Below are 16,436 nucleotides of genomic sequence, written 5' to 3'. Positions count from 1 at the left end.
TGATTAAATGAGCTCTCTGTCAGAAAATTTAACTTGACAGCTAGTCGATTTGCCAAAAAGGGCTAAGACTATGGGCTGTAAGTAGATATTTGTATGTGCTTATACAAAATTTTGTTATGGTCTTAATCAAACACCTAAATTGTGACATCAAAAATTTGACAAAGTAGTAAAGAGCTTTGGGTTTTCTGATCAATTACTCTGATAAATGCTTTTACTATCATTTTGTGTCAAATAAGGTCATGATTATTTGCTTATATGTAGATGTTGATTCTTGTTTCCAATCTCTCTCTGTGGTGAGTAATGTGAAACTAACCTTGGGTAAATAATTCGACATGAAAAGACCTCGGTGTTGTTAACACCATTCTTGGTACGAATGTAAGTTTTTGAAAGGCAAGGAATCGCCCTTGGCCTAGCCCATTATATGAAAAAAAAAAAACATACTTTCCTTTTGAGGATGCAGTGAGTGCAAACCGATTGAGACACCATTTTAATGATACCAAGAAGCTGATCTCTAAGGAAGAGACAGTGTGAATCAGTTAGATTATTCTAAACTGATTGGTAGTCTCATGTATGTTATGTGTTGCACTAGGCCAGACATAGCCTTTACAGTTGCCATGATGAGTCTTTAGACTAGCAATCCTGGCCATGAGCATCGGCTGCCCTTATGAGGCTGATGAGATCTCTTTCGAGTACTCAAGAGTATGCTCAAAACTATGGTGGCCATCCACTTATCGTGGAAGAATAGTCTGATGTATCATAGGGATCAGAATCAAGGGACAGCAAATCTACTGCTGTTGTGTGGAAGTTGAATTGGAACTTTATGCTCTAGCTTCAGTTGCAAATGAAAACAGAGGAGATAAAGATTCTGATTATGGTTATGGACATTCCACTGACCCAGTTAAGGATTAATTCCTTAAGTGTGCCCTCGCCAAGGGACTGAACAAAGATCGAATCCCTTAACCCCATCAAAACTGTGGGGGAGATGGGGTTAAAGTCTGTATAGACAGGACTTAACCTACATCCATGTTATTTTGAATCTTCGAATCTCCCTTTGGGCCAAGATAGGCACTTGATATGTTTCGATGATGTTTACAGTTGTTGTGTGTCATTCCACATTTGATGACATGTCCTTTTTGGGAAAAGTTGTACATTCCAAACTTGATGATACATCTTAACTCAAATATGGATAAGATGACTGTAACATTCCAAAAAGAAACATGAAATAATTCTTTACAAAAGTAACTATTTGGTCTTGTTCTTTATTGAAACTTGACAAGTAGGAATGGTTCTTTGCAAAAGAAGCTATTTAGGTCTTGTTCTTTATTGAAACTTGACAATGATGCCTGTGGTGAGAGTGATACTGATACTTTTTCATCCATTTAAGAAATTGTACTATGTTCTTATGGTAGAACTAGATACTTTCGTGAATTATGGGATTGTACTAAGTTCTTAAGGTAGAATTAGATACTTTCATGTGTAATTCATGTTTTACACAACTGATTGGATTCATTCTCATGAAATCCATATTTTGATAATTCACAAGGATTAGCGAAAAAGGAGGAGCTTGTCTTGATTTGGACTTTGATGATGATGATGACTTACTTGATGAGTAAATCTTCTAAAGTCATAAAGACTATGCTTTCATTTCAGTATGTATAGAGTTCACTTTTTGTGGAACTTTATTTTGGATCTCGATGAGAATCATACCCCATGAATGAATTCATCTAAGATCAGTGGGGTTCACTTATATGTGAAACTTCCTTTTGGTTGAGTTTAGCTTGTTGTATATCTAAAACTCTTGGTTTGTCATAAAAGGATTCGTGTTTGCAGTTGGATTACAGATCTTTTATGATATAGACCATATGGTGATGTGGATGATTCAATATTTTGTTGTGAACATTACACTATCTATCTATTGGATTGTGCTATATGTAGAACATAGGAGGAGATTGTTGGGTATATAATATAACCCATGTATGTTCTAATATAAGCCCAAAAAGATAATGGACCGGTGTAGTGGGCCTATTTGGGCTAGAGCCCACTAACCTATTAAAACCCTAGTGTATCTAATATATATAGGGGCTGGAGGCAACAAACTTGGTATTCCAAACTAGATACCTTGGGTGTAATGCTTCAAGCAACCTCTTGCTTGAACTAATTACTCTAACAGAAGGCAACTCATGTATTATATCTTGGAGCCAATCTGATAATAGGTGTAAGGATCTAACTCAGATTTAGGCAGAATCTCCAAAAGAAAATTCGTGAAAGAGCCTCTGAATTCAAATTCTGATAAAGTACAGACTCAGAGCCGGTGGAATTTGTTAAACAACTCTATGTTGACTTTTATTTTTTTAAAAACAAAAGTTCTTTATTATTCAAAATTTACAAGAGGGGATTCTATTTTGTCTTTTTGTGGTTTGTCCTTTAGGACTTACTTTATGCTTTTGAAAGCATCTCCCAAAATTTGAACTTCCCTCCAAAGGAGCTAATGTCTTGTGAAAACCTTTAGTCCAAGATGGGAAGTTTATGAGGAAAAGAGTGTCCATATATATATACTTCTACTCTGATTGTCTTGTGAATGAGAAAGTGGAAAAAGAGAGACCCTCACGCATGAGCCGTCGGTTGGCCCGGTGGGCTAGACCATATCACACGCGCGCGTGGGTTCGAAGCTCTTCTTTTATTTTTCCTTTTTTCCTCTCATATTTTTCTTAAAAAATAATAATTTTGTTACCGTTTGGAAACGTCTCCACGTGCTTAGTGGGCCGTTTAGGAAACGCTAATTACGCAATAAGTATCGCAACGTTTCGATTCCCAACGGATTCTGTCCTTTCTATAAAAATTGGATTTAGAGAAAGAAAAATCTATCCCAAGCGTAAAGTCTTCCTCTCTCCTCGTTCATCTCCTTTCTGCAACTGTTGTTTTCTCCAAAGCTTTCTGATAAAGGCATTTTTGGCACTAATAAGCGAGTTCTAAGGCATCCGGGTTGTGTGAGTGCACACCCCTGGAGCGAGAGTTGTTGTATCCTGGAGGCATACGCCCATCTGCACCGTTGATTCGTCATAGTGGGCGCGAGATTTGCCTTAAGGACAGTGAAAGAGCCTCTGAATTCAGATTCTGATAAAGTACAAACTCAGAGCCGGTGGAATTTGTTAAACAACTCTATACAAGTGCAAATTTTCCCAGTGCTAAATTAGATTAGATCCTACAAGAGGGCCGAGCTTTAGAGTTGAGAAACTGTCACGCAAGAGAAAGGGTAAGGGAAAAGGAAGATGATACAATACTTTCAAATTTGTAGTTTTGGCTCTAATGGTAGGCCACAAAGATAAAATTGGCAGCAGGATCGGAAAAGAATTAGGATCCTTTTTATAGAAATTGCTCTGATACCAATTTTAATGTGGATCAGAGGTGGGTCAGCAGTAGACGAAGAATTCCATGGAATTTCTGAAAATTATAAAAAATGAAAACACTAGTTTCACGAAGAAAAATGAGGAAAATGTGAGTTAAATCCATCGAATTAATATGCATACAACAATGAAGGGCAAATAGAAGAGAAGGAAGAATAATCTACTTGAAATGTAAAGTAGAAAGGTAGAGAGGGAAAGTACATCCTTATAGTCAAGGAGCTCTCCTTACTCTCCTCCACATCTTCCCCTCAAAGCCACCAAGAACTTTCCCCAAAGAGGCTAGAAATTCTCCTCAGCCTTGGCTAGAAAACACTCAATTATCTATAGTTAAAAGCTCATGTTAACTCTCTCTCTCTCTCTCTCTCTCTCTCTCACACACAAATATCATGAAAGTCCAGATGAATTGCCGTGATTAGATGATATTAACTATTTAATGAATCCCAAGTCTTTTATAACAAGCAAAAAAATTTTACTGTAAGCAGTACTAAGTTGTTACTATGAAACAAGCAAAATTAATTCTTTTAGGCCATTTTTGGATGGCAGGAATTTTCAGGAAAAGTTTGGAAAAGAATTTTTTTCCCAAAATTTCCTCCTTTTCCAGTGTTTGGTTACACATGAAAAAGTAACTAGAACTGGTGCAGTTCAAGTTTTATTTAGATGAACCTTCAATTTATAATAATATTCCTCTAAATCAGCCATAATCACAACATTTCTGATGCAGTGCATCTTGCTTTCCAATTTTACCATTCGGAATTAGGAAGTTACCATTTCAATCATTACCTAAAAGATATCGGTTTCATTTTACCAAGTTACCAACCATGGCAACAAGTGCCAATCCGTGGGATTTATATTTAGGAAACTAGCCTTTGTTAGTTTAATAATTTAGCAGATTCCTTTCTTAAGTCTAGCTAAATAGTAATAAATTACTTTTTAATTAGTACCCGATAGGAATGAGATCTAAAACAACTTTTATTTTCTATTTAATTTTTCAATGCAAAATTATGTAAGATCTTTACACCTAGATTAGAGTTGCTACTTTCTTTGTTTGTTTTTAGTTTCCAAAGTTAGAATAAGGATCTCATTAGCCTATTTAAACTCAATGTAATGGAGAAGATCTTGGTTTTTTTGACAATTAAAGTATTGAATGAAGAGGGTTCTTTTATTGTGGAGAAAAGGTGTTTTTAGACTTCTTTCTTAGAGTTTCCCTCCAACATGGGTTAGCTTTTGAGCACCACAATTATCTTTTGTTATTTTTTTCGGATCATCATCGCCGTTATCGATCGCACGCCCATCCGGCGTCAATTGGTATCAAAGCTAGGCTCTGCGGGAGTTTTATCTACTGTGGATCCAGGAAGGCGATGATTATCTAATCGATGAAGCAATTGTAACTGGGTGAAATTCCTATCTTTTATGGTGATACTGAGTATGAGTGCACTACTTGGATCGAGGCTATCAAGACGTGTTGCGAGCCATACGGACTGAGCCAAAAATATTTGATTTGGTATGCCAAGGAGACTATAGCAAGTCGCGCCAAATCTTTATGGATACTCATGGAGCAAGAGCGGCGCAAATTGAGAAGACCACCATTCGATAATTGGGAGGAGGTACGTGGTCATTTCTTAAAAATGTTTGCACCGGTAACGTATCAACATGCCATAGATTTTCAGGCTAGAAAAGTGCGTAACCAAAAAGCCCAAAAGGCCAAGGACTTTGCTAGAAGAAAAACCGCATGCCTTACAATTCAAAAGACATGGCGAATGTACCGGACTAAGAAGGAATACCGAAGTCAAGTTAATTCTGTCACTATTATTCAAAGTTGGGTTCGTCAGAAAATTGCCCGTGACAATTACTTGCGAATCAAATGGGCTACATATGTCATTCAACAAGCCTGGAGAAATCGAATCACTCGGCATCGTTCACGTGAGCATCAAAATCCACCAATGGAAGATCTAAAGATCACCGATAGCAAATTGGAATGTCAGGTAAAAAATTTGACACGCCAATTAAATGAAGAACGTGAGTTGCGCCTCGGAAAGGAGGGAGCTTTGCAAGACCTTAAGTGTAAATTCAAGGCCTTGAGGGAACGCTTCCAAGAGTCAAAGGGCTATGTAAACAAGCATAACTATCATGTGAAGGACAAAGATCGGCCCCACGTCGATGATTGGCCATCCGTTGAGAATAGTGACGGGTTCTTTCTACCTCAACAACCTCGATTCAACGAGCAATCGAGAGCAAGTTTTCAAGTCAAATCAAGTACCATCGCTCACCCAAAAATGCCAGATTAATAGCACGATGGAAGTATTTGATTCGTTGGAAAGGACTTCAGTTCGAGGTAGGCGCGAGAAGTTATGCTACCATGGCAACTCATATCCTTTACTCATAATTCAAATTGGAACTCGTGGTCGAGTTTTTTCAAGAAGAGGAGTCAGATGCAGGGCATCTTGCTTTGCAATTTTATCATTCGGTATTTGGAAGTTACCATTTCAATCATTACCTAAAAGATATCAGTTTCATTTTACCAAGTTACCAACCATGGCAACAAGTGCCAATCCGTGGGATTTAGATTTAGGAAACTAGCCTTTGTTAGTTTAATAATTTAGCAGATTCTTTTCTTAAGTCTAGCTAAATAGTAATAAATTACTTTTTAATTAGTACCCAATAGGAATGAGATCTAAAACAGCTTTTATTTTCTATTTAATTTTTCAATGCAAAATTATGTAAGATCTTTACACCTAGATTAGAGTTGCTACTTTCTTTGCTTGTTTTTAGTTTCCAAAGTTAGAATAAGGATCTCATTAGCCTATTTAAACTCAATGTAATGGAGAAGATCTTGGTTTTTTTGACAATTAAAGTATTGAATGAAAAGGGTTCTTTTCTTGTGGATAAAAGGTGTTTTTATATTTTTTTCATGGAGTTTCCCTCCAATGTGGGTTAGCTTTTGAGCACCACAATTATCTTTTGTTATTTTTTTCTTCAAATCATCAATCATCATCGCCGTTATCGATCGCATGCCCATCCGGCATCAATTTCTCACTAACTAATAGAAACAAAATGAAACAAAAAAAAATCCTATGAAACAAATTTCCATCAAAAATGTTTTATCTCAATCCAAACAGGCAGAGATCAATTTTCGTAGGCAGATGCAACAATAGAAATTTGTTAGAAGAATTCCCAAAGGCCCATTTTGGATTGGATGAAATTTTTGGAAAACTTCGAAAAAGAAAAAGGTTCATAAAATTTCATTCTTTTCCATTCCTTGATTACACGTGAAAAAAAGTGACTTGAGCCGCCACCATCCAAGCTTTATTTACAAGGACCTTTAATTTATAAATATATCTCTAAATTTATCATGTCCTTCTAAATTATGGAAATAAAAAAATCCTAAGAAAATATTTTCCTCAAAAATGTGTTTCCTGCAACCCAAACAGTAGACCTAGCAAACGAGTGGGCCGGGCAGGGTCAAAATGACCTGGTAAAATTTACGGGTCACGAATGTTGGACCCGCACCAGGCTCGTACGGGCCAGGTCGACCTGTGGGTCACCCCTTTTTTTGGTAAAAAAAAATTTTCGTGAATTTTTAAGATTTTTACTGTTTTTATAGGTATTCGCTAGCCACCTTCGCCAAAGGCTACTTTTCGCCCATCCTTTGATGTTAGCCATTTCTGTGACTTTTTGAGAGATTTGCCTTATTCTTGACGTGGTGAAAATTGCACCGAAGTACCACTTCTGCAAAGGTGGCAAGCATAATAAAAATCATTAGTGAATAATAATGATGCCGTAAGTCCTAAGTTTTGGACAAAAGTTACGGAAAAATGGCTTGAAAGTAAAAAGACTAGGAAAAAAAGTATTGAAAGAGCTTTATATGACAACTACGGAAAAAACTATAAAGAAAATGCATGAATACATGACAATTACGGAAAAAATCCCAAAATAAAACATTGTTTCATTTGAAGTGAATTGTGGCAGACTTTAATGCTTTTTTAAGTCAAATCACATTAACAGAGGGGCGCATAATCCTACAGGAGGGTGAAAAATCATCTCCCTTTTTTTCCTGGGGCTGATAAAGTCACCAAAAAAAACCCCTATCCGCCCACTTTCCGATTGTGAAGTTCAGTCTTTTTTTTTTTGAAATGGCAAGATGAATTCATTAAAAAGGAAGGGGACCGAGGTGGGCCTCAACCAAAATTACAAGAAAATAAAACAAGAATAACAAGAAAGACAAATCTCAGGGAGGAAGGAAGTCAAACCACTCCAACTCCAACCTCCTAACTCCACTCCTAACTACACTTAAAAGAAGAGTGGGTATGGTTTCGTAAATAACGGCAAAGTCAAGGGCATTGTGGCTTTGATTAGTGTTAGAGGAAAGGGGGGAAAAACGCGTGTTTACAGATATATCTATCTTAAATGCTTATCATGTGATTAGAGTGGGAGCAACGGCAACAGGCCAAATTGTGATGGCCAGCAATATCCATGGCTGATATCACCTCATTACATGTGGCAATTGATCTATCCGTACGATGATTGTTTTCCTTAGGCTCCGTTTGTTTCTTTTTCCGCGTAAAATGGACATAAAACCAAGGGTTGGGGTTGGGCTTGTAGCTTTAATGGTTGATTATTTGTTCCTCAACCTTGAGGTCGCAGGTTCAATCCCAATTTACTTTACCTCAAAAAAAGGATTAACTATTTTTACTAGGGTCAGGCCTCTCTAGTGTACTAATGACTACTCTTTTACACTGAAGGGGGCTATAGCAAGTGTAAAAAGGGGGGTAAATATATCATTTCCTTTAACCAATGTAGTCCTTTTAAACATTTAGTGTAATCTTCAGGGTATTATATTACCATGTTTGCCGACAGGATATTTTTTTTTAGAGATCGCGCGAGTTTATTCATTCCCAAGTTTCAAAAAAAAAAAAAAACATGAAACATGACTAACTATTGATAGATGTGATAAGTCTTTTTCTCCGTTTTACTACCACACGCCATGCTTGTTGATTGTAAGCAAACCAGGACTTCCCATAAAGCAAAATTTTGTCTTTGGAGAAATATCTCGTGTTACATGAGATGGAGGAGGGTATAACTAATCTCACCATTATTCTCACAATCATAGCTTTGAATAAGATGGCGCTCCCTATACTTTCACTCGCCATCCCATGCTCCTTCTCACGGCTGCCACCTTCTCTTCTACATTCAACTATACCTCGAAGAACTGTAAATATGGCTAAGCACATCACATGCACTCTAACCACCCAAACGTTTGAGGAGACGATTAATCGTCGATCAGCAAATTACCCACAAAGCTTTGGGGATTATGACTTCATTCAGTCACTAAAGAGTGATTACACGGTTATTATTGCACTCCATGGTGTTTTCTAACAATGATGCAATGGATTTGTAGTATAACTTCATTCAGTCACTAAAGAGTGATTACACAGTAATTATTGCAATTCATATTATTTTCTATCGTTGATGCGAAGGATTTACATTGATTTTTCCGTTCATTATGCCATATTATAGTACCAGATCTAAATTTATTGTAATCAAACGTATGTCAATTTTCAATCACATTTTTTGTGGGGCATGTTAGAATATATTAGATCTGGTAAGCCCTGAGCCCAACACAAACTTGAGCCCCCGTCTCATTTCAAAATTCCTTAGAAAACATCCATGTACAAGGGAAAGTCGGCGTGCACCTAATCGCATGGGTCTGACACCTTTTCCAATGAAAAGTGAAAAATGAATAGTCCCACATCAACTAAGCACAAAAACTTGCCTCGTTCAATGAGTGTAAGCCCAATGGTTTTCACCTTGGCATTCCCATCTTGTTTTGATGATTCCAATACACAAGTGATCTTTTATCACTAATGTGTTTGAATGTCTAAGTTGTAGATTATGATAAAGTAAGATCAAGGATGCTTGGATTGAAGGCCAAGAAGCTCACATTGGACCACCAATTGGAAGGCCAAAGTCATCAAGCAAGAAGTCATGAAGACTTGAAGACATGAAGAAATTCATATTGAAGACCATTTTTTGTCTTTTAGAATGTATTTGATCCAAACCTAGATTAGGCTTTTAGAGGCATAATTAAGTTAATCTCACACACCCTAAATAAACAAGTGATTGTATTTGTGGAGTTCCAACACCTTGGAACCCTCATAGCAATCCCATCATGGTTGAGAATTGGAAGCCCAAAACAGAATTGAAAATCTGCTCTGCATAGGCTTCTCGGAACTCCGAGAGTTTTTCTCGGAACTCCGAGAATTATTCTCGGAACTCCGAGAAAAGGTCCAGTAGATCATTTTCATCTTCTGTTAGGATTCCCGGAACTCCGAGATTTTTTCTCGGAACTCCGAGAACACTCCAACGGTCTGAAAAAGAGCCGTTTGGAATTTTGCTAGAATTACCTCAATGCCATTGAACGGTCATATTTTGGTTTTCCTATAAATATGGGTGTTCTAAACATACAAACCATCAATCCTAACACTCTAAAACTTCATTTGAATATCCAAGAGTAAATCAAACTTCAATTGTGCCTCTCATCACCATCTTTAGGATTTGGATCATAGGCTCAAATTTGTACATCCATTTTGTAACCCTTGTGAGGGATTTTTCATTTCTTTCTTTCAACCTTCGAGTGTTGTATTCGGGCGAGTATTCGGAGAAGCGAAGCCCATTCTCCGTGGTGAGAATAGCCACAAAGGTTAAAGTTGTACATCCATTTTGTAACCCTTGTGAGGGATTTTTCATTTCTTTCTTTCAACCTTCGAGTGTTGTATTCGGGCGAGTATTCGGAGAAGCGAAGCCCATTCTCCGTGGTGAGAATAGCCACCAAGGTTAAAGCTATTGGGGTGAGGATAGCCACCAAAGTTAAAGCTATTGTAATTGGCATTCGATCTTCGCCAAGGTTAAGAAGATCAAATAGTGAAGCCATCAACGGGTTTGGTTGGTGGAGTGGAGTAGGCCTCGGATTTGAGGACCGAACCACTTTAAATCTCGGGTGTAATCTTTCTATCTCTTTGCTCTTTTATTTGCATTGCACCATTAGATTTAACTTGTATGCTTGAATATTAATTCTTGATCTCTTAATCTTAAAATCGGTTTAAAGGTTTTAAATTGGTAGATTCTATTTCTTAAAACAACCATATTCTCCCTCCTCATTGTGTTTCCAATCTAGTATAACTTGGGACCCCCCTACATCGGATTTTCAATGAGTCTATAAAATTCTTTACTCCTTCGGAGAAGGGAGGAGGAACTTCAACCATCCCAAACAGGACTTTTGTTTGATTCCAGAAGGACCTCAAAAGATGCTTTCCACCATTGATAAAACCTGTCTCATTGGCACACTCTCTATGGCCCTACCAAGCTTGTGATTCCATCTCCCTTGGTAGGTCCACCTTGAGGAGCGCATGTTAAAACAACCATTTTTTTTTATAACCACATTTTTATTTCACGTGTTACATACATACATATGACAGGGATCGGAAGAGGGTATAAAGATCCTCATCATTCTTCTTACAATTATAGCTCAACTAAGATGGCTCTTTCTCTCATCTCTCTCTCCAACCCTTGCTCCTTCTCACGCTTGCTACCTTCTCTTCTGCCTTCACCTACAGCTCCAGCTAGGAGAAATGCACACATGGCTATGAAGATTACATGCAGTCTAAGCACCCATATGTTGGAGACGACCATTAATCGACGATCAGCAAATTACTCAAAAAGTGTTGGGGATTATGACTTCATTCAGTCACTAAAGAGTGATTACACAGTAATTATTGAAATTCATAGTATTTTCTATCGTTGATGCGAAGGATTTACACTTATTTTTCCGTTCATTATGCCATATTATAGTACCAGATCTAAATTTATTGTAATCAAACGTATGTCAATTTTCAATCACATGTTTTGTGGGGCATGTTAGAATATATTAGATTTGGTAAGATCTGGCCATTCGATCATCCAATGTTAGTTTAATTACCTAGGATAGATTACGATACTTGTCTAGATAAGAATAATCTTCATTGATCTATTTTCATACTTTCCTTACTATCTTTTTATGTTTATACTTTAATTGCTCTATATAAACATTCATTAGGGTTTTGTGTAATCATTCTTGCATAGCCAGTAAATCCAATTTTCTCTCTAATCTTTATAGGTTCATATGTACGAGAGACAAATCGAGAAGATGAAGGAAGATGTGAGGCGTTTGCTCAAAAGAGTGGACCAACCCTTAGCTCAATTGAAGCTGATTGATACCCTTCAACGCCTTGGTGTGGGATATCACTTCAAGAATGAGTTTAAGGAAGCTTTAGGTAACATATCCACCGATGAAAGCAGCATGAGGATGGAGGGCGATCTCTACGCAACAGCTCTCCGATTTGGGCTCCTTAGACAACATGGGTTTGAAGTCTCACCAGGTAAATTTACTCTCATGCCATAACAGTTTTTCTAAACTTGTTGTAATCCCTGAAGTTTGTATTTTTCGTGAGAAACAGACGTTTTCAATGGCTTCATGGACGAGAAAGGCAACTTAGTGGCATCACTTTGTGAGGATATAGAGGGTATGTTGAGCTTGTACGAAGCTTCATACCTAGGTTTCGAAGGGGAGATAGTCTTGGACGAGGCCAAAGCATTCACGATTAGGTATCTCAAGGATTTCAAAGAGAAGAAGTTAGATCAAGACTTGAAAAGGCGTGTCGAGCATGCCTTGGAGCTTCCTTTCCATTGGAGGATGCCAAGGTTACAGGCTAGGTGGTACATAGAAACATATGTTGGAGAAAAAGACATGAACCCTTTCTTATTTCAGTTTGCTAAGCTGGATTACAACATGGGGCAGGCTACATACCAGACCAATATTAAAGCTGTGTCTAGGTAAGCACATATGAAATATCACCCTTGTACAACTCTCTCTCTCTCTCTCTCTCTCTCTCTCTCAGATACATATACATCCATACATAGATACAAATATATATATATATATATATATATATACATACAAATATATATATACATACATATATATATGTATATATACACATATATATATATATATATATATATATATATATTACTTAAATGGGAATTGCTAGCGTCCATCGCAAAAGGCATTTCGCGGCTGGTATGTCGCATGTCAAACCACCCAACTTGTTAATGGAGAAGGCATTTCGTAGAAGGCATTTCGCGGCTGGGCTTTATTTAATTATAAACTATGGAGATTTTATATGGTCCCTGAACATGAAGTCTAGTGTCGGGATCACGGCCCTTGATATTTGATCCAAAAAGTAAGCTGCAGTTGTATCAAATATCAAAGGCTGTACTTTTGTCATACTGCCTACACAGGACTCGATGCTTGGGCACCCTATAATTTCTCTAAATTATAGATAGGGGACTGATATCTACAGTACCATATTAGTTATGATTATTGCACTATTTACTTTGTTTTAGGGCAATGATGAATTCATACCCCCTGCAGTTTGCATACGCACCCCTTATACCATGATTTGACGTGAACCAGTGCTTAACTTTAACACTTTTTGACGTCAAATCACGCTATAAGCGAGCGTATGCGTACTGCAGGGGTGCGAATTTATCATTGTCCTTGTTTTATTCTTTTTTAATTAGCTTTCCATGACTTTGCGTAAATATGGGAGTGTCTAGGTAACTTTGCAAAAGCAATTTGCAGCCTTTTCTTTTTGGGAGAAAAGGGCTAGGGGTGCAACTTGGGTCGGGCTCAACCCGAACCCGACGGTTCAACCTTTGGCTCGGGTTATATGTTGTCATTTTCTCGGGTTGGGTTGGGAAAAGCCAACCCAATTTAATTTCAGGTTAGGTGAGGGTTGAGGCCTTGGCAACCCGACCCGACCCGACCCGAGTTGCACCCCTAAAAAGGGCCAACTCATATGAGTTAAACAGATAAGACAATTTGAGGTGAGTTGGCTTTTGTCTTGTAAAAAAAGAGGGGCCACAAAATGCCATTGTCCATTATTGCAATAATCACACTCCCATCTTTTTTAACAAGCTTTTAGCAATGTTCTAGTTGGCTATTGGCAGATGATAGAAATCCAAAAAAGTTATGCATGGCCAATCAATGACGGTCTGAAAAAACTAGTGGGGCTTTATCATCAGTACACTGGTGCTGATATCATTTCCGTATACATCTAACGGATGTCAAATTGCCAACTCTTATGAGTGAAATGGATAAGAAAATTTGAGAGTTGGCTCTTGTGTCTTAGAAAAGAGGGGCTGCGAAATGGCTTTGTCCATAATTGCTAATTTGCAATAATCACACTCCCATCTTCATTGACAATTTTCTATTTAGAGGATGATAGAAAGGGGAAGGATATTCCCCTCCCCCCTCTACGGATAAAATTCCCCCTTTAACGTTATTCGTTAAGTTTTAAAGGCAAAGAAAAACGTTAAAGGGGGTGAATTTATCCTCAAGCAGTAAACCATTCTCACAGAAAGCGTTAGGGCTGGTAATTTCACCAGTGAAAACGGGGATCCGCCCCACACGGGGCGGGGATTCTCCGACTTGGAGCGGGGACGTGGACTTAAAATATTCTCGAAAGCGGGGACAGGGGCGGCGATGAGGGTGGAGATGGCCCCGCCCCGCCCCATTTTAATATGCAAGCCATTATCAATATCCACTTATTTTAGTAATGTTTTGGTATTTTTTTGTTAACAGTAAATATTTCTTTTAGGCTAGTGATATTGGCACTACCATATTTTGATAAGTGCACAAACACAACTTGTCTTTTTCCTTTTATGGGCGTTAAAAACCTTTTTTGAGTAGAGGATTTTTAGTCCAGGATAGGGGCGGGGCGGGGATGGGGATTAGATATTCCCCGCGAAGCGGAACGGGGATTCCCCGCCATCCCCGAAGCGGGGACGGGGACAAGGAATGCAACATCCGGCCCAGCCCAGCCCCGCCCTGTTGCCAGGCTTAGAAAGCGTTAACCGTGGGGGGTATAATTTCCCTTATAGAAATCACTAAAAATTAATTGACCGACAATAAATTAAGGGTGATGATATCCCCCCCCCCCCCTTATAACATGATTTGACATAAAGTTGCCCACTTTTCACATCAAATCAGGTTATAAGAGGAGTGTGCACTTAATGCAGGGGGAGTGAAAATATCATCTCCCTAAATTAATGACGGCCTAAAAAAGAGGGAAGTTATTATCAACACACTGGTGCTGATATCATTTCTGTATACATGTCACATTTGTCTTTTTCTGTTGCTCTTAACTCATAGGTGGTGGAAGAATTTGGGACTTGGTAAGCAGTTGAGCTTTTCTAGAGACCGTTTGCTGGAGTGCTTCTTATGGGCTCTTGGAACCATGTCAAAACCAGAATTTGGATACAGTAGAGAAGTGGTTACAAAAGTTAATCAACTAATAACAACCATTGATGATGTCTATGATGTCTATGGCTCAATAGAAGAATTGGAGCTCTTTACTGATGTTGTTGACAGGTAGAGAGTTTGTATGTATATTTGGGATCTCAACTAGAGAGTTTGCCAATATTCCAGGACCCTACAATACTTGTCAAATTCTAATATATCAAACATTTGATGTACTTTTTGCAGATGGGATGTTAACTCTTTGGAAAAACTTCCAGAGTACATGAAGAAATGTTTTATGGCTCTCTTCAACACTACCAACGAAATGGCTTATGTGGTCCTAAAAGAACAAGGATTGGAAATCACAAGGCACCTGAAGAAACTGGTAGTGCATTCATTCTTTCCCTTATCAAGTTAATTTTCACTCTTTGACAATTCAACTGTAATTTCAAAACTCCTCCAAGCCATTGTTAACTCACTAGATTCTAGTCCCTTCAATATGGATGAGTTCTTGTTCAAGTCCGAATGTTTCCCTCAACGTTAATCAAAACACCTTTGACTCTCCTGCTGTGACTGCCTCAATTGTCTACTCGGTCGGGCAACTAACTACTAGAACAAACCGCATCGAGTTGACTAGGATTCGTACACCCTCATTTTAAAAGTAATTTCATTATCATGCGCGCCCAATTTGTGTTTAAGATATCTAATGAGAGGTTTTATTTAATTTAGTGGGCAGATTTATGTAAAGCATACCTTGTGGAGGCAAAATGGTATTGCAATGGATATACGCCGACACTTGATGAGTATCTAAGCAATGCCTGGATTTCAATATCAGGACCAGTTGTGCTAGCCCATGCTTATTTATCAGCGAAAACAAAGATAACAAATGATGCACTTGATTGCATAGACAAGTATTCTAACCTTTTACGCTGGTCGTCGATGATTCTTCGACTTTGGGATGATTGGGGGACTTCAACGGTAAATTGCCTATACTTAGCTTCTATGTTGCACTATTTAATTCGCCGACTTAATTGTATATTTATAATTTTTTCAACATTATAGGACGAGCTAGCAAGAGGTGATGTTCCCAAATCGATCCAATGTTACATGCACGAAACAGGTGCAACAGAGGAAGTTGCTCGTGAACATATAAGAGGTCTAATTAGTGGTACATGGAAGAAGTTGAATAAAGAATCTTTCTCCTGTTCCCTTCCTGAATCTCTAATCAATGCTGCATTGGATCTTGCAAGGATGTCCCAATGCTATTATGAATTTGGTGATGGATTTGGTTCCCCAGATAAAGAGACTGAAGAGCGATTCAGATCATTGCTGGTTGAACCCATTTCGATTAAGGAATAAGAAGTCTTATTTGGTCTATATAGATGATTATCAATTTCTTAATAGTAGATATCGGATGATATATTAATGTAACATTATTTATATGATTATGAACTTGCAATAAAGAGATTGAAATAGACTTTGCCTTTATAATTATTTAAAACCCATTTTATGTTGTGGACTGACAAGAATATTTATATGGAAAAATACGCTCATTGGCAGAAGGAAAAAATCCATATCCAATAGAACAAATCTATAGTTACACACACACATATGGGAAAACAATTTCTGAGCTCGAGCTCTGATGGCTTTCTGAACTCAAGCATCAAAAACTCAAGTGGGGTCACATTTTTGGAGTG

At 37.9% G+C, this 16,436-nt stretch overlaps 1 protein-coding gene across 1 annotated transcript; it reads left to right on the top strand.

The window, feature by feature from the left end:
* Positions 1-10,907: 10,907 nt before the first annotated feature.
* On the top strand, positions 10,908-16,214 carry LOC143889632 (alpha-terpineol synthase, chloroplastic-like). Its single transcript, XM_077393909.1, has 7 exons — positions 10,908-11,166; positions 11,554-11,815; positions 11,894-12,269; positions 14,653-14,871; positions 14,986-15,124; positions 15,469-15,717; positions 15,802-16,214. The coding sequence occupies exons 1-7, from the start codon at positions 10,936-10,938 to the stop codon at positions 16,096-16,098; spliced, it is 1,773 nt and encodes a 590-aa protein (XP_077250024.1). The 5' UTR covers positions 10,908-10,935; the 3' UTR covers positions 16,099-16,214.
* Positions 16,215-16,436: the final 222 nt, after the last annotated feature.

This window comes from Tasmannia lanceolata, unplaced genomic scaffold (assembly GCF_043159265.1).
Source record: "Tasmannia lanceolata isolate RefF3 unplaced genomic scaffold, GAP_Taslan_0.1 ptg000013l, whole genome shotgun sequence".
In the NCBI taxonomy this organism is placed as follows: domain Eukaryota; kingdom Viridiplantae; phylum Streptophyta; class Magnoliopsida; order Canellales; family Winteraceae; genus Tasmannia; species Tasmannia lanceolata.
Note: the sequence above shows the minus strand (reverse complement) of the source record. Positions and strands in the feature narration are given on the sequence as shown.

Excerpts from the sequence above, each read along its gene's own strand:
- LOC143889632 (XM_077393909.1), top strand. The coding sequence starts at position 10,936 with ATGGCTCTTTCTCTCATCTCTCTCTCCAACCCTTGCTCCTTCTCACGC. Across the intron at positions 11,816-11,893 it reads TGGGTTTGAAGTCTCACCAG|ACGTTTTCAATGGCTTCATG; the intron begins GTAAATTTACTC and ends CGTGAGAAACAG. Across the intron at positions 14,872-14,985 it reads TTTACTGATGTTGTTGACAG|ATGGGATGTTAACTCTTTGG; the intron begins GTAGAGAGTTTG and ends TACTTTTTGCAG.